Here is a 23,303-nt window from a genome sequence, read left to right as displayed (position 1 = left end):
TGCTTCCAAATCAGGAAAGGTGTACATTAAAGCTATATATTGTCACCCTGCTTATCTAACTTATATGCCTAGCACATCATGTGAAATGCCAGGCTGGATGAAGCACAAGCTGGAATTAAGATTGCCAGGAGAAATATCAATAACTTCAGATACTCAGATGACATCACCCTTATGGCAGAAAGTGAATAACAACTGGAGAGCTTCTTGATAAACGTGAAAGAGGAGAGTGAAAATGTTGGCTTAAAACTCAACATTCAGAAAACTAAGATCATGGCATCTGGTCTGATCATTTCTTAGCAAATAGACAGGGAAACAATGGAAACAGTGACAGACTTTATTTTTTTTGGACTCCAAAATCACTGCAGATGTTGACTTCAGACATGAAATTAAAAGATGCTTGCTCCTTGGAAGAAAAGTTATGACCAACCTAGACAACATATTAAAAAGCAGGAACATTACTTTGCCAACAACTGTCCATCTAGTCAAAGCTATAGTTTTTCCAGTAATCATGTACGGATGTGAGAGTTGGACTATAAAGTTAAGCGTTGAAGAATTGATTCTTTTGAACTGTGCTGTTGGAGAAGAGTCTTGAGAGTCTCTTGGACTACAAGGAGATCCAACCAGAGCATCCTAAATGTAATCAGTCCTGAATATTCATTGGACGGACTGATGTTGAAACAGAAACTCCAGTACTTGGCTAGTTGATGTGAATAATGGACTCATTTGTAAAGACCCTGATGCTGGGCGAGATTGCAGGCAGGAGGAGAAGGGGACCACAGAGGATGAGATGGTTGGATGGTCTCACTGACTCAATGGACATGAGTTTGAGTAAGCTTTGGCAGTTGATGATGGACAGGGAATCCTGGCATGCTGTAGTCCATGGGGTCCCAAGGAGTCGGATACGAATGAGCGACTAAACTGAACTGAACCTGCAAACTACACCATATAACCAAGGACTTTACCTTTCAGTTCAATTTCACATCAGTGTAGAAAATCAAATCACAAGGATAAAAGAAACAGTAAAGGTGATAATGAGAGTCCTTAGTACTTTTTTGTCCAATGTTTTAAAATGTCACATCAATTTTTTATTTAACCTCATAATTAAGTACATATTGTAACATATATTTAGATATTGAATGGATACAACTTCTTTGTTACTATTAACTGTCATGTTCCTCTAAGGTGATGAAAGACATTTTACAGACTTTTTGAAGGACATGTAAGGCAATGTATTTTCCTTAGTTTTACAAGAGCTCTTTACATTATCACAAATGCTTCATGTCAGTTATTGAATTTTATCTTAATGTTTGAAAATTTCATTTTATTCTCCCTTTTAAAAGAAGAAATTGGTTTAATAATTCCACTTACTTCATGATGCAAATATGAGATTGTCTTATTTTGAGATACATCTGGTCAATTAACTGCTATACGGATAACTAAACCAACTGTATTTGATTTTGGATTTCTATGTATATATATAATTGCTTGTCAGTGTCTTCAACTGACTCTCAGAAACTATTTTTGAACTTGATATATTTGTTTTCAAGCCTCTAACTGGTTCTTCATAAGATCTGCTGTAATTGGCTATTATTGAATCTCATTATAGCATATATTATTCCCTTCAGGTAGTACATAAACCAATCCAAATGTGGCTATGACTTGCTTGATTTTTTTATTACTTACTCCTGTACATCTGCCTTATCTCTAAGGTTTCTTTCATGTCCTCTATTAACCTAATAATAAAATGACTCTTTGTTTCAGAAACAGACATATAATGTATTGATCAGATAAACAAAACTTTCAAACAGCTTCTAAAAACATGGTTATTTTAAACCATGTGAAAATGTTTATTTTTACTGTACTTGAAAAAAAATTTAATAATATATTTGTCAAATCTGTAGAATCCATTGTAATTTGGCAACATTATTTGATTAAAAATAAATATTCATCTTTCTTTTTATGTACTCATCTGATTTCAAGTTCTTTCTTCGTGTTAAATTTCATTATCATTATCTTCCTAGTTTAAGAAATCCCTCAACCTCTAAGCTATGCAAAGAGTATCACTTTTCACACCCCAAAAAATATATTCCCAAAGCCCAACTTCTCTATATATTTCTTTGTTTTGGATCCCAATTCCTCCTCCCACTGGGACCTTATTCAATTATTTACACTAGCTCCTGTATATTTAATTTCTCCTGTATAGGAGCTCTTTGCTTGGATCACCATTAACTTTTAGAGAACAACAAAAGCAAAACAAAGTGGGACTTTCCCTTGGCCTTTAGCCACCGGGATTAGTAGTCTTTTTAGCTTTTCACCCCAAAACTGAAAATAATAGCTGAAGCTCAAAATCTTGTTTCCATTGAACTTTATTTCACTACAAAAAACTTTAATAAGATTCTTCTTTCCAAGACTGCCAATTAGGTGTTAAACGGCATTTTGTCATTTCTGGACTTCAGGAAAGACAGTGTTGTATGAGCTTCAAAGCATAGTTTATGGAGCCAGAATTCCTGTATTGAAATCTCAGCTATGCCATTTACTTGCCTCAGTGTCATTATTTGTAAAATAAACATAATACTTATTTCATAAGATTCTCGTGATTGTTAAAGTGGGTTAATATGTAAATAAAGCACTATAAATAGGGGCTATAATAATTTTGAAAATGTCAAAAACAAAAGGACTACCATTAAACATGTCTGGAAGTTACCCCAATAGCACACAGAAAATGTTCTCAGGATAAAAAATGCTGAAAGGAATATGCTCAACCTCTGTAAAACAGTGGAGGTCTATGACACCTGATCCTTGATCATCTCCCTTCTTTGTCCCATCCCCCAGCTCATTGTGTTAGAAGCTATACTCCGGGTAGATGTGACAAAAACTTGGGGTTTCTTTTCTCTTAGGTGCCTGTCGAGGAACATCATTATCTCATCAGGAAGCATAAGAGCCCATCATTGTTACATCACCTCCCCTTCCAAGTTTTAAGTTGCAAAGGTTACATTTTACTGGGCAGTGATATCTGTTCATTTCCAAGGCAAACCGTTCAATATCCCAGCAATCCAAGTCTATGCCCCAACCAGTAATGCTGAAGAAGCTGAAGTTAAATGGTTCTATGAACACCTACAAGATCTTTTAGAACTAACACCCAAAAAAAGATGACCATTTCATTATAGGGGACTGGAATGCAAAAGTAGGAAGTCAAGAAACACCTGGGGCAACAGGCAAATTTGGCCTTGGAATATGGAATGAAGCAGGGCAAAGGCTAATAGAGTTTTGCCAAGATTATGCACTGGTCATAGCAAACACCTTCTTCCAACAACACAAGAGAAGACTCTACACGTGGACATCACCAGATGGTCAACACCAAAATCAGACTGATTATATTATTTTCAGCCAAAGACAGAGAAGATCTATAAAATCAGCAAAAACAAGACAAGGAGCTGACTGTGGCTCAAATATGAACTCCTTATTGCCAAATTCAGACTTAAATTGAAGAAAATAGGGACAACCACTAGACCATTCAGGTATGACCTAAATCAAATCCCTTATGATTATACAGTGGAAGTGAGAAATAGATTTAAGGGCCCAGATCTTAAAGGTCAGTTTTCATTCCAATCCCAAAGAAAGACAATGCCAAAGAATGCTCAAACTACCGCACAATTGCACTCATCTCACACGCTAGTAAAGTAATGATCAAAATTCTCCATGCCAGGCTTCAGCAATATGTGAACCGTGAACTTCCTGATGTTCAAGCTGGTTTTAGAAAAGGCAGAGGAACCAGAGAACAAATTGCCAACATCCACTGGATCATGGAAAAAGCAAGAGAGTTCTAGAAAAACATCTATTTCTGCTTTATTGACTATGCCAAAGCCTTTGACTGTGTAGATCATAAGAAACTGTGGAAAATTCTGAAAAGGGATGGGAATACCAGACCACCTGACCTGCCTCTTGAGAAACCTATATGCAGGTCAGGAAGCAACAGTTAGAACTAGACATGGAACAACAGACTGGTTCCAAATAGGAAAAGGAGTACATCAAGGCTGTATATTGTCACCTTGCTTATTTAACTTATATACAGAGTACATTACGAGAAACGCTGGGCTGGAAGAAGCACAAGCTGGAATCAAGATTGCCGGGAGAAATATCAATAACCTCAGATATGCAGATGACACCACCCTTATGGCAGAAAGTGAAGAGGAACTCAAAAGCCTCCTGATGAAAGTGAAAGTGGAGAGTGAAAAAGTTGGCTTACAGCTCAACATTCAGAAAACAAAGATCATGGCGTCTGGTCCCATCACTTCATGTCAAATAGATGGGGAAACAGTAGAAACAGTGTCAGACTTTATTCTGGGGGCTCCAAAATCACTGCAGATGGTGATTGCAGCCATGAAATTAAAAGACGCTTACACTTTGGAAGGAAAGTTATGAACAACCTAGATAGCATATTCAAAAGCAGAGACATTACTTTGCCAACAAAGGTCCATCTAGTCAAGGCTATAGTTTTTCCAGTAGCCAAGTATGGATGTGAAAGTTGGACTGTGAAGAAAGCTGAGCACTGAAGAATTGATGCTTTTTAACTGTGGTGTTGGAGAAGACTCTTGAGAGTCCCTTGGACTGCAAGGACATCCAACCAGTCCATTCTAAAGGAGATTAGCCCTGGGAGTTCTTTGGAAGGAATGATGCTGAAGCTGAAACTCCAGTACTTTGGCCACCTCATGCGAAGAGTTGACTCATTGGAAAAGACTCTGATGCTGGGAGGGATTGAGGGCAGGAGGAGAAGGGGACGACAGATGATGAGATGGCTGGATGGCATCATTGACTCAATGAACAAGAGTTTGGGTGAACTCTGGGAGTTGGTGAGTTAAGAGAGAGTGAGACTGGTAGCTCATTGAGAAGAAGCTAAGTCATTTGCTAGCCAGTCATATGCCAACCAGAGTTCACCAAGCGAAAAGAGTTTTAAAGACCACTCTTGGATTCAGGACAAATCTTAAGGACTGGCCTCATAAACTATTCCTGCAAAATAACCTAAATTTAATTAGATTACATTGAGGGGTAATTTACTCACCAGGCTATTTTTGAAAACAACAGTGCAATCAGCCACAAATTAGTAGAGACTGAGCTTGATTCAATAGCAAACAAGGCAGACGGCTTAACAGAGAAATCTACAAAACATAATCAGCAAACGGTGCTAAGACACTGGATATTCATATACAGAACTGTGCTCAAAAGGACTCAAAGAACTAAATATGAGGCCTAACGCTAAGAAACTCCCATAAGAGTAAACTACTCTCTCTGTGTAGATCTTCCTGACTTTGGATTTGGCCAATGGTTCTTAGATGTGACCAGGATAAGGTAGTCCAAAAGTAGAGACAGCTTTTGAACTCTCTTGAAAAACCACAAGCAAAAACAGAAAAAAAATAAAAAAAATATATATAATTATACTTCATCAAAATTCAAAACTATTGTGCTCCAAAGGACCCTAATAAGAAAAAGATTATCCATGGAATAGGAGAAAATATTCATAAGCCATATGTTTGATAATGTATTTATATCTAGAATATATAAAGAATAGTTATAAATCAATTATAAAACAAACCCAACTTAAAATGGGCAAAGAATATCAGCAGACATGTCTTCAAAATAGGTATAAAAATGTCAATAAAGATATTAAAAAATATGTAACATGGTTAAGTACAAGGGAAACAAAAATTAAAATCACCGTGAGATAGACCTTTGAATCTCCTGCTGCTAGAATGGCTGTAACTTACAGGACAGATAACAGATATTAGCAGTATTGCATAATTTGGAATTCTCATACACCGTGGTAGAAATAAAAATTAATGAAGTCACTTTGAGGGAAAAAGACACTTCTGGAAAAGTCTGAAAGTTCCTCCAAATGTTATACATAAAGCTATCCTATGACCTAGGAATTCTACCGATTGTGAAATGAAAAGACACCCACCTGAAACTTTTAAACAAATGTTCATAGCAAATTATTCATGTTATCCAAAAAAGCAGAAACAACTCAAGTGTACATTGACGGACGAATGAATAATGTGTGGTCTATTAATGCAATGGTATATATTATTTAGGAATAAAAATTAATGAAGTACTGATACATGCTAAAACATGGATAAACTTTGAAAATTTCCCATTATATTAAATTGTCACTGGCAACTTTCACGAATAATTTCTGGGAAACAAAGATAGAATCTAGGTAATAAGGTCTAACTTTTTTTTTTTTTTTCCTTCGTGGCTCATCCAGTTTCATTTGCTCACAGCGCGCCAATGTGGGAGTCTTGCACTCCAGGCTTCAGATCGGAGCTCCTAGTGCAAGATGGCTTCAGCTCTGAGGGCTGTGGGCGTGCGCCCGAGCACTGCGCAAGCGCTGTGCAAGACGCTGCGATTTAGCCGGAGGTGCTGGGCAGGGTGCAGACATGCTACACCTGGCACTGAGATCAGGTGTGCGGAGCAGCCCAGCTGCACCAGACCCATGGGAAGTCAGCCCCTTCCCCACCGACAGGAAGCCTATAAAGCAACCCCACCTCACCCCATCCATGCAAACTTGCCTTTCAGAGAGCCTGCATTCTTGAGCACAAGCTCTCACCTCTCCATTCTTTGATCAAAAACAAAGCTTTCTTTCTGGCAGTGACGACCTCCCCCAGAGAACACACCTCCTGGCAAAGGATCTCCGTCATCCCTCCGTGGAGGAGAAGAGGAAACACAAGAAGTGCCTCGTACTCAACCCTAATTCCCATACTGTGGATGTGAAAAGCCCAGAATGCTATAAAACCACCATCCTCTTTCAGTTCAGTTGCTCAGTCGTGTCTGACTTTTTGTGACCCCATGGACTGCAGTAGGCCAGGCCTCCCTGTCCATCACCAACTCCGGGAGTTTACTCAAACTCATGTCCATTGAGTCGGTGATGCCATCCAGCCATCTCACCCTCTGTCGTCCCCTTCTTCTCCCTCCCTCAATCTTTCCCAGCATCAGGGTCTTTTCCAATGAGTCAGTTCTTTACATCAGGTGGCCAAAGGATTGGAGTTTCAGCTTCAGCATCAGTCCTTCCAATGAATATTCAGGACTGATTTCCTTTAGGATGGACTGGTTGAATCTCCTTGCAGCCCAAGGGACTCTCAAGAGTCTTCTCCAACACCACAGTTCAAAAGCATCAATTCTTCAGCACTCACCTTTCTTTATAGTTCAACTCTCACATCCATACATGACCGCTGGAAAACCCATAGCTTTGACCAGACGGACCTTTGTTGGCAAGAATACACAGAACTATATAAAGAGGATCTTCACAACCCAAATAGTCACAATGGTGTGATCGCTAACCTAGAGCCAGACATCCTAAAAGATGGTGCTGTGAAAGTGCTACACCACCGTCTTTAGCCATGCACCAACAGTAGGCTTGTGTGTTGGGCTCTCTACGGTCCTCTGCCCGCCTACAGGAGGAAAAGCAAGCCTTACAGAAGGATGCTCCTTCAGATGCAAGCAGCACTGAAAGCACCCTGTATCAAGATGAATGGGAGATCACCCCAGTAAACACATTTGGGATAAAAATAAAATAAAGCTTTGTTCGACTTCCTTGGTGGCCAAGTGGATAAGAGTCTGCCTGCCAATGCAGGGACACAGGTTCAATCCCTGGCCCAGGAAGAGTCCACATGCCACAGAGCAACGAAGCCCACACCACAACTACTGAAGCCTGCCTGCTCTAAGGCCTGTGAGCCACAAGCAATGAGACCCTGCACCACAGCTACTGAAGCTTGCGTGTCCTAGAGCCAGCAAGTCGCAACTACTGAGCCCGTGCTCTTAGAGCCTGTGCTCTGCACCAGGAGAAGCCCCGGAATGAGAGGCCAGTGCGCCGCAACTAGAGAGAGCCCGCCAGCAGCAGCGAAGACCCAGCACAGCCCAAAGTGAACAAAATAAATTAAAGAATAAATATAGCAGTGTGTACATGTCAAAAAATTTTTAAAAACCTTTCCTTTGCTTCTGAACTGAACTTGGTCCATCATGTTCTATATAGGCCACAGTGACTCCTGGCAGGAGGACCCTTGTTGGGGTCCAACTTGAAAGGGTTGGTAAAAAAGTGTCCAGAATAGGCAAATCAGTGATGGCAGTAAGTAGATGGGTGGTTACCTAGGACTGGGGTGGCGGTAGGAGGGATTAGGGAATTGCTAATATGTGAGGGGTTTCCTTTGGAGGTGGTAAGAATACTCCAAAATTGTTTGTATCTGGTTTCCATCTCCGTGAAAACATTACTAAATTGTTGAATTGTACACTTTACATGGGTGAATTGTATGTTCTATGAATTTTATCTCAATATAGTTGTCATTAAAAAAAAAACAAAAACATGCTGCACCTCTGTTCTTATGAATCAAATAAGGCTGCTGCTGCTGCTAAGTCACTTCAGTCGTGTCCAACTCTTTGCGACCCCATAGACGGCAGCCCACCAGGCTCCACCATCCCTGGGATTCTCCAGACAAGAACACTGGAGTGGGTTGCCATTTCCTTCTGCAATGCATGAAAGGGAAAAGTGAAAGGGAAGTCGCTCAGTCGTGTCCGACTCTTCGAGACCCCATGGACTGCAGCCCACCAGGCTCCTCCGCCCATGGGATTTTCCAGGCAAGAGTACTGGAGTGGGATGCCATTGCCTTTTCCCAAATAAGGCAGGGATGATTTCAAAACATTGTGAAATAAAGGTAACTTGAGAAGAAAATAAAATTGCTTTAGCACCATGTCTAAAGCCTTTTTTTTTTCTCCTCAGCTAAACTTTTAAAACACAGCTTTTGCTCCACTATATGTACCTTCCTTTTGATACTCTATCAGCAATCCAGGTTGCAAGTACCCACATCAACCTTGAATTTTCCCTTCCTCTCTGTTCCTTTATTCAGTCACCTTCACGGACCTACTTATCTCATTTACCCCTTTTCTCCTGGACTTGCTGACAGGACTTTAATGTATTCTCACAACAGAGATAGTGGGAGTATTCATAATATGAATAGTGGAAATTCTGATAAAAATACAACTGTTGTATAAAATACCCCATATCCTGTTGTGTAAGTTAATTATTTCCCATCTCAGCCATGTTCATTTGCATTTATAATTCATTAATATTCCCCCCAAATTTGAGCAATATAGTTCTCATATAAATAACCATAATGCATTCTTTTCGCATGAATGTGCTTTTCATTATTTGGAATGTAGCTAGCAGAGAGAAAAGAAAATGAATCACAATTAGAATTAAAATCTATCATCATCTATCTAGGCTTCCCAGGTGGCTCAGAGGTAGATAACCCACTTGCCAAAGTAGGAGATGCAGGAGACTTGGGTTCTATCCCTGGGTTGGAAAGATCCTCTTCAGGAGGACATGGCAACCCACTCTAGTGTTCTTTGCTAGAGAATCCCATGGACAGAGGAGTCTGGCCGGCTATAGTCCTTAGGGTCACAAAGAGTTGGACATGACTTAGTAACTGAACACACACACACCCATACATATATATCTATCTACTTATCTATCTATATTTCAAACTGACCCTACATTGAAGTTTATAACATCTGTAGTTAATGATGAAAACACAATTAAAAATTTTTAAACTGCAAAGATGTATTAAGAGATATTTAGTTATTAATCTTCTGTTGCAGTAATCTTTATCTTCTCAAACTATTATCTCTTCCAGAATTGTTTGTTGTTTCAGATATTGAAACATTCTTAAAGGAGAGTCATGTATGTCTTTTTCCTCTTAGAAACAGAATGATACATCTTATAAAAATTAAATTAAATTGAACTATGAAACATTAGTTTGTTTTAGGAACTTAGACCTCCAATATGGATTTGATTTCTCAGCTTCAAAATGATTCCATAAAGGAAGATCTATAATGTCATAAATTGCAATTCACATTTCTAAGGTCTCTTTTTAGGGAATACATTGGACTTGGGTCAATATTTTAGGCAAATGTCTTCAGGTTAGCCTTACCATGAACATTACAGCTCAAGTTCAGTAGAAAACGAATGTTTTGATGGTCAGAAAAGTTGAATGTCTGACCCAAAGATTTGTTTTTCTTAATTAAAGCTTTATGAATATACACATTCAAATAAATTGTTATGATATAAATAAATTTAGGGGAATACTTCTGACATGTGTAAAAATGCAATGAAAAATAATTCAAATTTTCCCTAGTATGGCTAAAACACAGTATAGGTATAAACTGGGATAGTAAAATGAATTTATGACAACTTCCTGCTTACTTTGGTGTAAACAAATCATATACTTTTAAAATTTATTCCTATAAACAATAGGAATTTACAACAATTTATGTAAAATTTCCATAACACGCAATGAATAATGAGAGTTAGCCTTTTAGAACTTTCCCAAGTGAATGTTACCATTTATTCTCTAAACAGTTATGGATGTTTTGTGCTGTTTTTATTTTTTTTTTTTACCACCTTCATGTATGTATCTTTCTTTTTGATACCAAATAGCAATAAATATAAAGCAGTGTTTAATTTGCTAAGTAGGTATAAAAATGTCTTCCCCTAGAAAATGTTACTAACAATTACTATTGACAGATGCAAAACAAATTTCATCATTTCAGTCCTATATACTATGGTATCTAATGAAAACACTTTATCAAATAAAAAGGGTCAGGGAGGCCTAGTCCAAGTCCTCCTTCAAACTACCTCTATTACACTGAGCAATTTCCCGTCTCCTGCAATTTCATCCATCTATCGATAAAATAAAGCTGGACAACATCACTTCTAAGGTTCCCTTTCAGCTCTAACATCATGTATGTGTGCTTCCAATTTGTAATTAGTTTATAAATTGAATGCAAAGTACTACAATAAACTTAGAGTAAAATAAATTGTGGCATGTGATGGTGTTTATTTTCAGAATGGTTAAACATTTGAATGTTTGAAATTTACTTTATTGATGTAATACAGCTCTATTTGTTTGCTTCCAAAACAATATAGAAGAATACAAATATACAAGGAGTAGGTTAGCTAATCACCTGGTGAGATATAATGTGTAGACATTTTAAATTCATTATATTTTCAAAGGTTTCACTTGCCAGCCTGTTAGTAAATATATGAACTATGATAAATCAGCCTAAGGGTAGGCCTTGATCTTGTCTACTGCTGTAAATTGCTTATCAACAACTCACCCTAATACTGTAATGTTGGTAGAAAATAAATCACAGTCTATGCATTAAATTTTGTTAAGAAACCAAATGAGATGCTTTCTCATGCTGACCTCATACTCTTTAATGACAGATAAAATAAACCGAAGGCATATGTAATAAATAAGTAAGAATATAATGATTTATGTGCTCATATTTTAGGTCTCAATTAAGCTTATCACTGGACATAAATCTACTTTAATCTCACAATTTCAGATCTCAAAACTCACCTTTCATGAAACGAGAGTCAAATAAAAGTAAGTGAAAGGTAAAGAAACACACAAGGAATAGTAAGAGAGCATTTGAAAAAAAAATCGTGTAAGATCAAAAGTGAGTAGTATGATAAAAAAAAAAGTGCCGGAATGCTTGTAGAAATGAAGTGTACATGTGTCTATGCACATGTGTGTGTACCCATATACATACAAGCATATATTTAATGTACACACTTATGTTAAATTAGAATACGGTGGCATTATTAAGTGACAGAAGCGGTCTCTGGTAGGTTGCTCAAAAGAGACTCCCAGAACTAAAGTTTCCAGAGGAAGTTTATTGTAAGAGTCACATCCAGAGACAGGAAAGCAAGGGGCACTCTCTGATCACGTGCGCAGTCAGTGTGAATCCAGGGGTTCATGGAGTGGGTACAATCACAAGCCCATGTATAACAAAAGAATAGCTGAGCATTGTTTAGAATAAAACCTGAATTTCAGTGATCCACCATCACTGTGGGCACCTGCTATTCACATTTCTCAAAGGGATGATACGACTTCATCTACTTCCAAAAGAAACAGTGACTATGATAACCATACCTTTCATAATGCTTACTGTAGTTTACTACATAACATGCATAGTCCTAAGAACTTCACATTAACCTGTTCAATTGATCATTATCACCAGTTGTGTGAGGGTAGGTACTGCTGTTATTCTATCATACTGATGAAGAAACTGAGGCATGGACTGATTAAATAGCTTGCCCAGGGTCATCTAGACGGAGGCAGAATGTAAATTCAGACATATGGCTCCAGAGTCTATGCCATCAACGTCTTGCCTCTGTATGCCTAGTCTATATATGCGGTATCTTTATAACTTAATAAAGGCTGACTATTACCATTTTCAATTTTGAAAAAGAGAAAACATAAAATAGCATCTGCAGACCTCATCAAGTATGGCCAAAAAGCTGGAAGGAGAACAGTCCCTCACCTCCAGGATTGGAAGGATCAATACTGGAGTGAGAGAGAACGAGACTCAGGACTTTTTGTCAGCATCTCATGATGGCTGTGAGACTCCAGAGACCAGTCAATGCCCTGGGGAATGAAGAACGGCTGAGAGGTACACTGGAACAGACCTTCCTGCAAGCAGTCCAAGAAAGTCTCCAAGTCCCAAGCTTTCTACCAAGTAAAATCAAGCTCCCAGATCCGAGGAACCTACTTAGACAAGGCTCTGGGGGGCGCGGGGTGGAGTTGAATTCCTAGTGCGCTCAGACTCTCAAGCCACATAAACCAAATCCACTGCTGCTTCAAGGACTAGTCCAATAGCCTGTGCCCTGGAACATGTGCTCAGGCTCTCAGTCTACTGGAGCCTTGGGAATACATGGAGATCTTTAGTAGATTACACCCCAACCAGAATGAGACTATTATTTATTTATTTACTATTTGTATGATGGGTGCTATCTCTCCAACTATAGTATTTCTTCATTGCAGGAATTTCCCTCTTTCAAAATGGCTTTAGGAGGTATGTGAGAGACTGTGTTTTCCAAGATGGCCACAGTTACATATACCTCATGTCTTCTGCCACATGACCCTGTCACCTTCTTTCCGCCTCATAGAGAACTAGACACTCTTTCCCCTACCCTCCGGATCTTGGGAGGCCCTACAACTGCTTTGATCAATAGGACAAGCAGAAGTGATGCTGGGCAAGTTTCTGCTTCCTGCCTCTTGGAAGCCAGTGACCCTGTGAAAATTAGGGCTTTCCTGAGAACCCGGTGTTGTGAGCAGATCATGGAACCACGGAGAGAGAAAAAGGGAGAGAGAATGAAAGAGAATAGGCCAAGAGCAAGGGAGCCAGACATATGTGTTGGAAATGGTATTTTCACAGTTCTGCTCAGTTAGGGTCTTACGAATAAAGTTTGCTGGGGGTGAGTGTGGAGATGATAGCAACCCTAAAGAAAGTGACCTTCAGAAAGATCTAAAGATTTATCCCCCCAAGGTCATTTATTTATGTGGCAAATGGTAATGAACCTAGAGACCTTCTCCTCTCTTCAGAGGGAGTTTTGTTTCTCTCTCCATTTCTATCTCTGACTCTGCAGAGGGGAGAAGGGGTAGCTTCTGTTTGTATATGTGTTTATAGTCTGTTTAGATATGTACCAGCTGTTTACATAAGTTCCAATAATTCATATTCTCAAGGTTCCTCTTCCTTGGTGCAATTCTTCTATATACACAGATTCCATGTCGCCCTCACAGCATCACCTGAGGTTAGGGGGGGATATAGTGAACTAGTGCTAGGGTCAATGTGTGAGTAAATAATCTGTCTGTTCCCTGATTTGGAAACCTTATAAGTATCAACCAATAAATGGAGATATAAAAAACTCATAATGTAAAGCTATTTTAGAAGTGGATCCTGCAGCCCCAGCTGCCCCAGCCCCATTACCTGGATCAGAGAAAAGCCGCCCAGCTCAGTCCTTCCCCAGTTTTTGACCCACAAAGTCATGTACAAAATAAAAGACTGTTTTAAACCACTAAATCTGGGGGTAGTGTTTGCTTGTGCATGCTTAGTCACTCAGTCGTGACCGACTCTTTGTGACCCCATGGACCAGGGGGCTCCTCTATCCATGGGATTCTCCAGGCAAGAAAACTGAAGTGAGCTGCCATTTGGGAATAAATAATTGAAAAGAGTGGATGGTTTGTCTAAATGTTATCTTTTTTCTATTGTCTTATTTTCAAACATTCCTTTTTACCACTTTTTAAAAATATTCCATATTTTTGCATACTGATGATCAGGTTTATACATAAGAGAAAATTTAATATTGCAATAAGCCATTCCATTCCCTTCATATATTTTGTTTTCTGATTATATTCTAATTTTTCTTCCAACTGATACTTTTTGATATTTAAGTCGGCCTTCTCCTTCTTTCTCTTTAAATTCCACATCATCTTTTTATGTATGGATGGATGTGTGAATGTGTATGAATATATGAACATATTTATTCATTTATTCACATGTTTATTTATGAGTATATTCGCTTATTTATTAATAGAGTAATACCTATGTTTTGCCATCCCCAAGTGAATATGATACAACTTGTAAAGAGATTACATGCAACATTTTGACATATGTTTATGAGTTCAGGATAGAAACAAGGCCATCTTTGAGTAACAGATCTAGATGCCTATTTACATAAAATATGACTGGGTCTGTGAATCTACTAGTGGAAAGCAGAAAAATAATAGAAACAGCATAAATGTCCGTGGCTATCCTTCCATATATGGCACCTATTTTACCCTGATTACCTGACCAATATTCCACCATTACAGTGCTATCACACTAGAAAAATCGATTGCATGAGTTAAAAATGAAAATGAAATACTGTGAGCCTCAGCAGTTAATTGAGCAATGTTGGATCTCATCTTCATGCTGCTTGTCTGGCCCCAGGAACTTTGAGAAGACCACATGAAAGTCATTTCAAAGTTTCTTCACCTAAAAACTAGGAGGTAGGTTGAGGCAGGAATACATTTCTATCATTCTTGAATTTCTTTCTTGACAGTGGGTTGATAGGAAAATAGGATGAACAAGAGCTGTCAGCAGAAGTGGATTCCTGAGAAAGTGATAGGAAAGAAAGGAGTGGGGAATGGTGAGGAAGATCTGCTATTTCATCCCTTCACATTTTATATTTCAGCTCAGAGCTGCTCTTGAAATAGATAGAAATTCCCCCTTGACAGTAATCCAACACTTTGCCTCAATAAGTGAAAAGAGTATAAATTGATGATCACCCAGCATTTTGAGGGATGATTTTAAGTAAAGAAATAAATTTTGAATAAGGATGGTAAGAAATTTGAAATGGAAATCATGTTGTAATTTTGGAAGACCTGTTTTCAAATGTCCTTAGCCTGGGATTCATGAACCCATAAGTTTCATGTTGTCCATTAATCTCCTGAAATTGTGTGTGAAATCATCTGATATCTCACTTTTTAATGAGAATCTTTTATCAGATTTTCAAATAGCCTGAGTCAGAAATGAAGACTCTCCCCAGATTTCTTTAAAATAAATCAAAGTCAGTGAGCATTAACATGGTAAGCCTGGGGAAGCTTTATAATGGACCATACTCCTTTAACCTCTATTTCCAGGTGTTGAAGATGAGAAGATGCAATTCTAAAGGATCGAATTAAAGTATTGATCATATACACAGTTTTTGTACTAAAAGGGCCAAATTAGAGTCATCAACCAACCCTAGCAGTATGTCACCTTTGACTCTTGGAAAAGTCAAGGCTTTTGATGCAGTATACACATTGCTAAACCATTTGAAGTGTGTGTGTGTGTGTGTGTGTGTGTGCGCACGCTCCGTCATGTCTGACTCTTTGCAACCCCACAGACTGTAGCCCACCAGGTTCCTCTGTCCATGGGATTCTCCAGGAAAGAATACTGGAGTGGGTTGCCATTTCCTACTCCAACCATTTGAAATAGCAGTAGAGAAAAGCCCAAATTCAGTGGGAAAGTACCCCTGATTAGTATGTGATCTTTGATACTACTTACCTCCGTTTCTTGAGATAGGGATATGGCTATTGAATTTTGTTGGCAAAATGCTGTGAGAAAAGCAACTGCTAAAATACAAAATGAAAGGGGCTGGTGAAATTTTTTAAAGAAAAAAGTAGCTTAAAAATTATTTCATATAAAGTATGAACATTGAAACCTGATTTCAGTGATTGAATATACAAGTTTAATGTTAGGATGCTTTTTACAAGGGCAAATTTCAATAGCAAAAATTAATGAACTATTTCCAACAAGGGGCTCGCCTGGTGGCTCAGTCAGTAAAGAATCTGCCTGCAATGCAGAAGGCTGCCTGCAACACAGGAGAACCAGATTCGATCTCTGGGTCAGAAGGTCCCCTGGAGAAGAAAATAACACCAAATTCCAGTATTCTTGCTTGGAAAATCCCATGGACAGTGGAGCCTAGCAGGTTACAGACAACAGTATCACAAAGAGTTGGACATGACTGAGCAACTAAACACCACTACCATTCCCAGCAAATGCTAAATAAGCTCCAATTTGAATTATTGGTCTCACCACCAAAATAAAAAGAAATAGTTTTTAATATACAACTACAAGCATGTTCTTTGCAAGGCATATGAAGGATAACAATATTAAATGTTTGTATTAAATAGATAATACGCTTTCAGTAGACAGTGATCTCAATTACAGCCCAGACAACCAGTATTAAGTATACAGAATTAGTTGCATATTTTAATGAGCCCATGTTGTTAGGTTCAATATTTCTTGTCCAGGCTAAACAGTACAAATGCCACCTGGGCACCGAAGATTTTAGACATTTATTACTTGATTAGAATAAACAGATATTTTGCTTCATCTATTCTTTTCTCTTGTAGTCAAAATTTTGCTTGTGGGAACATTTCATTTACCTCATTTTCCTTCATAACTTCAGAACAAAACCAAAGTTGTTTGCATGTAATGTTTTCTTGTAAAGTAATATTATTACTCCATCAGCACTCAGTGGGCAGACATATTTTTCAACATTCCTCTTTTAATTAACTTGTCTTACAAACAAAGGCTACCAGATGAACGCAATTTATCCCCAGCATGCATTTTCAGCTAGGAGGCAGATAATTATTGCTCACTGCAGAAATAATGTTCTCCTACTTGCTCATGTAAAACAAACTTTAAATGTCATTTTAAGTGATAAAGATTACACAGCACAGGGCTATCTTGAGGGAGGGCAATTACCCAGAGGAACTTCTCATTAACCTGAAGGTCAGGGGTGAGAGATGATCACCATCCCTGGCTAACACAAACCTAAATTGCCCTGCTCTAAATATAATGGCCTCATAACCACACAAGTGGCGGCAATAAAGACTAAACAGTTATTGTGATACATTCCTATGTGGAGCTAGACATTGTGCAAAGCGGGTGGGTACCTGTGATCTTGCCCCTTCTGTCTGGGGAGCAGAGCATAGCAGTGTTGGGTGGAATAAAGAGGGTCTGAAAGCAAATTGCTTCTTTTATAAACTAGAGGCAGCTCTGGCAGCATTCAAATACATTGTTTCAATAGATCACAGCCATGGCAAAGTAGATCCTTAAGCACTGAGACAGAACTGTGCTTGCAAACAAGGGTGCCTCAAGTCTGGCCACTCTGCTCAGCTGGGCTGCGTATGGCATTTCTGGGAGGTCTGTGAAGACAGGGAACCCTAGAAGAAAGCATGAGTGTGTGTGTTCAGTTGCCTCAGTAGCGTTCAACTCCGCCACCCTACAGGCTGTAGCCCACCAGGCTGTTCTGTCCATGGGATTCTCCAGGCAGGAACACTGGAGTGGGTTGTCATGCCCTCCTCCAGAGGATCTTCCCTACTCAGAGACTGAAGTCCCGTGTCTTATATCTCCTGCCTTGGCAGGTGAGTTCTTTAGCACTGAGCCATCCTGGAAGCCCAGAGAAAAGCATGCTTGCTCATTTTTAAGCTGTAAATTCAGTTCAGTTCAGTTCAGTCACTCAGTCATGTCCAACTCTTTGCGACCCCACAAATCGCAGCACACCAGGCCTCCCTGTCCATCACCAACTCTCGGAGTTCACTCAGACTCACATCCATTGAGCCATCCAGCCATCTCATCCTCTGTCGTCCCCTTCTCCTCTTGCCCCCAATCCCTCCCAGCATCAGAGTCTTTTCCAATGAGTCAACTCTTCACATGAGGTGGCCAAAATACTGGAGTTTCAGCTTAACATCATTTCTTCCAAAGAACACGCAGGGCTGATCTCCTTTAGAATGGACTGGTTGGATCTCCTTGCAGTCCAAGGGACTCTCAAGAGTCTTTTTCAACACCACAGTTAAAAAGCATCAATTCTTCAGCGCTCAGCTTTCTTAACAGTCCAACTCTCATATCTATACATGACCACTGGAAAAACCATAGCCTTGACTAGACGGACCTTTGTTGGCAAAGTAATGTCTCTGCTTTTGAATATGCTATCTAGGTTGGTCATAACTTTCCTTCCAAGGAGTAAGCGTCTTTTAATTTCATGGCTGCAGTCACCATCTGCAGTGATTTTGGAGCCCCCAAAAATAAATTAAATTAATTTCCTAAAATGTGAAATTCTTAAGCCTCTTTTGTGAAGCCAGGTCATTTGTTTCTTAATCTAATCTATCCTTTCCCTTAAGCTCAGAAGTTTAGTTTTGTTTTCATAAAGTCCTACTCAGATAAGTTTTGCAAGGAAATATCCTGCTTATTTAATTCTCCTACACCATAAATTGTAAGACAGAGGTAATTTTAGTAAGTTGTTTTCTTTTTTTTTTTTTTGCAGAAACAGGAAGAGAGAAATACAAACTAGACAGTTGATCCTTGAATAACACCTATATAAACTGCCCAGGTCCACTTATAGACAGATTTTTTTCAATAATACACATATGTACTGTAAGCATGTTTTCCCTTATGATTTTGTTAATAACATTTTATTTTACTTTACTGTTAGAATATAGTGTAGAATACACATAATATACAGAATATTAGTTAATTGGCAATGTATAATCAGCAAGGCTTCCTGCCAGCTGTAGGCTACCAGTTAAGTTTTGAGGGAGGTAAAAGTTATACTTGATTTTTCAGCTGCACAAGGATCAATGCCCCTAACCCCTGTGTTGTGCAAGGGCCAAGCGTACACACATTGATTACTGTTCTACTGCACGTTTGCTGTGTTGTTCTTTAGTCACTAAGTCATGTCTGACTCTTTGCGACCCCGTGGACAGTAGCTCGTGGGGCTCCTCTGTCCGTGGGATTCTCCAGTCAAGAATACTGGAGTGGGTTGCCATTTTCTCCTCCAGGGGATCTTCACGACCCCCGTCCCCTGCATTGGCAGGTGGATTCTTTACCACTGAGCCACCTTCAGTTCAGTCGCTCAGTTGTATCCAACACCTTGAGACCCTATGGACGGCAGCACATCAGGCCTCCTTGTCCATCACCAACTCCCAGAGCTTACTCAAACTCATGTCCATTGATTCAGTGATGCCATCCAACCATCTCATCCTCTGTCATCCCCTTCTCCTCCTGCCTTCAATCTTTCTGATCATCAGGGTCTTTTCCAGTGAGTCAGTTCTTCGCATCAGGTGGCCAAAGTATTGTAGCTTCAGCTTCAGCATCTGTCTTTCCAATGATCAGGACTGCCACCTTAGTGACATCCACTTTGTGTTTTATGGATTCTTGGGAGGGTCAGGATGTTGTAGGGAAGAAGCCTCCAGTCAGAGAGAAAGTTCAAAATAATGCAAGTATTGCCAATCTGTGGGAGTGTTACAGACTGATCTGAATGGGAGGCTTGCAACTCCTGTTGGCCAATGCAAAGGCTTTGTAAAAGGACAGAGACTGGTCTAGTTAACTTACAATGCAAACAAAGCACTTCTGGTGCAATGAGAAAGAAGGAAAAAGAAGATCGTAAAACTGATGAGAGTATCCTGGGAAAGGTAAATCTACCTGGCTGAAGAAAGGCAGAGAAAAAAGAACAGAGAGATACGGTCTGGTTAATGTGAAATTCCCAGTCACCCTAGACAGGAAATGAGAAAAAAGAAAATTGGCTTTGTGCCTTAGGATATTTTGAATGGCAGTTCACTTACCAGGGTCAGAGTTTTTTCCTTCTTCTGCTTGAAATAAAAACTAATAGGAAAAGCATTTAGAAATGAACTTGTAGAAAAAATTTATTTGGTTGTATTCATGTGGGGAAAAGGTTCCATTGAGTAAAGAACACGTTGATTCGTCATAAAACATGTTAAAATGATAAATATATTGGTAAACAAAAAGAATCTGAAAGTGGCGAGATTTTATCCTAAAGGGTCTTGTGAGCAGAAAGGAATGAGGGTAGAAAGCAGGTAGAAGCTGAAGGGGCAGCTAGAGTGGTTTGAAATTTCATCAATCGTCCTGGTTTCAGAATAGTTTCAAGTATTAAAGGCATTAAAGATAAGCCATCCTTCCCTCACATATTTAACAACAGATCATACATTTTATAAAGTAGTGACTATTATTTATTTTTTAAGGTATAAGAAAAAGTTTTCTTTTCTTTTTTTTTTTTTTTTTTTTTAGGCTTAGAAAACTGTCTTCTGGAGGATGAAGTAAGAAAGTAAGAAGCATAGTCTTGAAATGATGACAGAGGGCCTCCTCTACATAAACATGATAGGGAGAGAGCCCTGGAGTTGGCTTGAAGATTGGCTTGAAGTTGCAGTGTAAGATATTTTGACCAGTTTTGTGCATTGAGACTAAATTTGTTGTCCCAGGCTTGCCATGTGATGATCGGCTGATTTTTAAACTAGTTTGTGTTAGTAAGGGGGAAAGAATTGATTAGCAGGAGAATCCATCTAGCTCCGTTCACATGTGTCTGGGTTCACCATGACTACCTAGCAGTGCCACCCCACGTGATGAACCTGACCCTTGTTTATGGACAACGGGGAGAATTCAGGTGCGGTGGAGCAGAGGATTCCATGCTCTGTGACCTGCGGCTGTGTGTGTCTGAGCCCTGCCCATCAGTCATCACATAGGCTGCCCCCGCCTCACTGTCAGGAAGCCAGGGCACTCAGAGGACCACTCTGACCCTTCCCAAGATGGAGAAGGAGCACCCTGCAAAGACATCTGGTCCCTCCTGAACAGTTTAGCGGTTTCTAAATGCCACCCTAATTTAACTGTTAAGTTCAGTCACTCAGTCATGTCTGACTCTTTGCAACTGCATGGACTGCAGCACACCAGGCCTCCCTGTCCATCACCAACTCCCAGAGTTTACCCAAACTCATGTCCATTGAGTCAGTGATGCCATCCAACCATCTCATCCTCTGTCGTCCCCTTCTCCTCCTGCCCTCAATCTTTTCCAGCACCAGGGTCTTTTCCAATGAGTCAACTCTTCGCATGAGGTGGCCAAAGTATTGTAGCTTCAGCTTCAGCATCAGTCCTTCCAATGAACACTCATGACTGATCTCCTTTAGGATGGACTGGTTGGATCTCCTCGCAGTCCAAGGGACTTTCAAGAGTCTTCTCCAACACCATAGTTCAAAAGCATCATTCTTCAGAACTCAGCTTTCTCCACAGTCCAACTCTCACATCCATACATGACCACTGGAAAAACCATAGCCTTGGCTCGATGGATCTTTGTTGACAAAGAAATGTCTCTGCTTTTTAATATGCTGTTGAGGTTGGTCATAGCTTTTCTTCAAAGGAGGAAGTGTCCTTTAATTTCATGGCTGCAGTCACCATCTACAACGATTTTGGGGCCCCAAAATAATAAAGTCTGTCACTGTTTCCATCGTTTCCACATCTATTTGTCCCATGAAGTGGTGGGACTGGATGCCATGATCTTAGTTTTCTGAATGTTGAGCTTTAAGTATCAGAGGTTATTGATATTTGTCCCAGCAATCTTGATTCCAGCTTAACTGCTATAGATAAATAAATAATTCCTATTTTCTATAAGGTTATAAAACAAATGTGGGGTTTTTTTGGACAATAAATTTGAAATAAGTCCTCTGAATTTTACATAACATTGAATAATATATATAGTAAAATAAATATTTGGTAAAAAGTTCCAATATGTTACTTTAATTTCTCATTGACCTGTTTTAGCCACTTTTGGAAATTATTTCAAGGTAAGTAATTCAATTGAGGCAAATACTGTGGAAACATTTGAATTTGAAATAAGCAACATAGACTTGATGAAAAAATAATCATAAAAGTATTTCTATCTCTGTTCATGTCTTCACATATTATACATAGAATACCATTATTGATTTAAAAACAGGCGTATGATTTGATGTGACACTAGAATGTATCCTGGAGAGAAGAAAATTAAATGTAATCCAAGTACATCTTTGAGCCAGTTTTGCTTAAGTACATCTGCACACATCTAATGCAAATTTTTACCTCTCTTCTTTATTTAAACTTTCCAAGGTATGTTTGCATGCTATAAGATGGGCAAAATGTTTTCAATCTTAAGTTAAAATGCCTTGAAACAGTTTCTCATTTAACCAAATTTTTTCTCACACCTAGGGAGCGCAAGAAAAGAAAACGCCTGAACAGTGGATGACAGATATAAAACATGGAACATGACCAGATAACACCATCCATGGTCATGCCCTGCAGCACACACTCAGGATTGTTTGTGAAATTGTGCGCTTCAGTTGTCTAGTGAAAACGCTGCTGTGTTTCTCCATTTAGTGGGAAAACTGACTGAAAGCCAGCAAGGAAAGAGAGGCTCGCTTGCTTGTTTGTTCTGTTTTCAGCAGTGCTTTTTTTTTTTTCCCCACACACAAAAATTTCCAAGTTAACAGAACAATTTGAAAGAGACTAAGACACTAAAAATAATTTCATTAATAGTACCTTACTAAGATATCCCCATTGTAAATGTTTTAGCTGATCAAGAATATTCAGGAATGGTTCAAGAATAAAATGTATGTTCTTCCTTCTTTACTTCCTTCTCTACTTTTCCTTCTTTTCTTCCTCCATGTCGGTTTCCTAGCCTCTGTCTTTCTATTTCAATCTCATCTTTCTTTTGTCTTTGTTTCCTGAAATCCTGCCAATAGTTTTAAGAACAAATTTTAATCTATTGGCATAAAGTTAGTATACTCAAAAAGGACAGCGGTGCAGTGTAAATTTAGGTTTAAATTAAATAGGAAAGCAGATTAACTTGCCAATTAAGTAATAGCAGGAGGCAAGATTTCTTTTTTCTTTCTTGTTCATTTGAACACAGTTTTCAAATTTCATGAACATTTGAGATATTTAAGTTCATGCATCTGTCCATTTCATTATTATGCCTTTACACACATTCAGTTCAGTTCAGTCACTCAGTCGTATCCGACTCTTTGCGACCCCAAGAATCACAGCATCCCAGGCCTCCCTGTCCATCACCAACTCCCGGAGTTCACCCAGACGTCCATCAAATCAGTGATGCCATCCAGCCATCT

General features: G+C 39.1%; 1 protein-coding gene across 1 annotated transcript; it reads left to right on the top strand.

Annotated features, from left to right (window-relative positions):
* The first annotated feature begins 6,331 nt into the window (after positions 1-6,331).
* LOC133252170 (small ribosomal subunit protein eS27-like) lies at positions 6,332-7,501 on the top strand. The gene is made up of 3 exons (XM_061424866.1): positions 6,332-6,456; positions 6,644-6,802; positions 7,390-7,501. The coding sequence occupies exons 1-3, from the start codon at positions 6,332-6,334 to the stop codon at positions 7,499-7,501; spliced, it is 396 nt and encodes a 131-aa protein (XP_061280850.1).
* Positions 7,502-23,303: the final 15,802 nt, after the last annotated feature.

This window comes from Bos javanicus, chromosome 7 (assembly GCF_032452875.1).
Source record: "Bos javanicus breed banteng chromosome 7, ARS-OSU_banteng_1.0, whole genome shotgun sequence".
Lineage (NCBI taxonomy): Eukaryota > Metazoa > Chordata > Mammalia > Artiodactyla > Bovidae > Bos > Bos javanicus.
This window is presented reverse-complemented; position numbering and strand designations above follow the sequence as displayed.

Coding starts and splice junctions, on each gene's coding strand:
- LOC133252170 (XM_061424866.1), top strand. CDS start 6,332: ATGGCTTCAGCTCTGAGGGCTGTGGGCGTGCGCCCGAGCACTGCGCAA. Junction 6,457..6,643: donor ACACCTGGCACTGAGATCAG/GTGTGCGGAGCA, acceptor TCTTTCTGGCAG/TGACGACCTCCCCCAGAGAA. Junction 6,803..7,389: donor AAAACCACCATCCTCTTTCA/GTTCAGTTGCTC, acceptor CACCGTCTTTAG/CCATGCACCAACAGTAGGCT.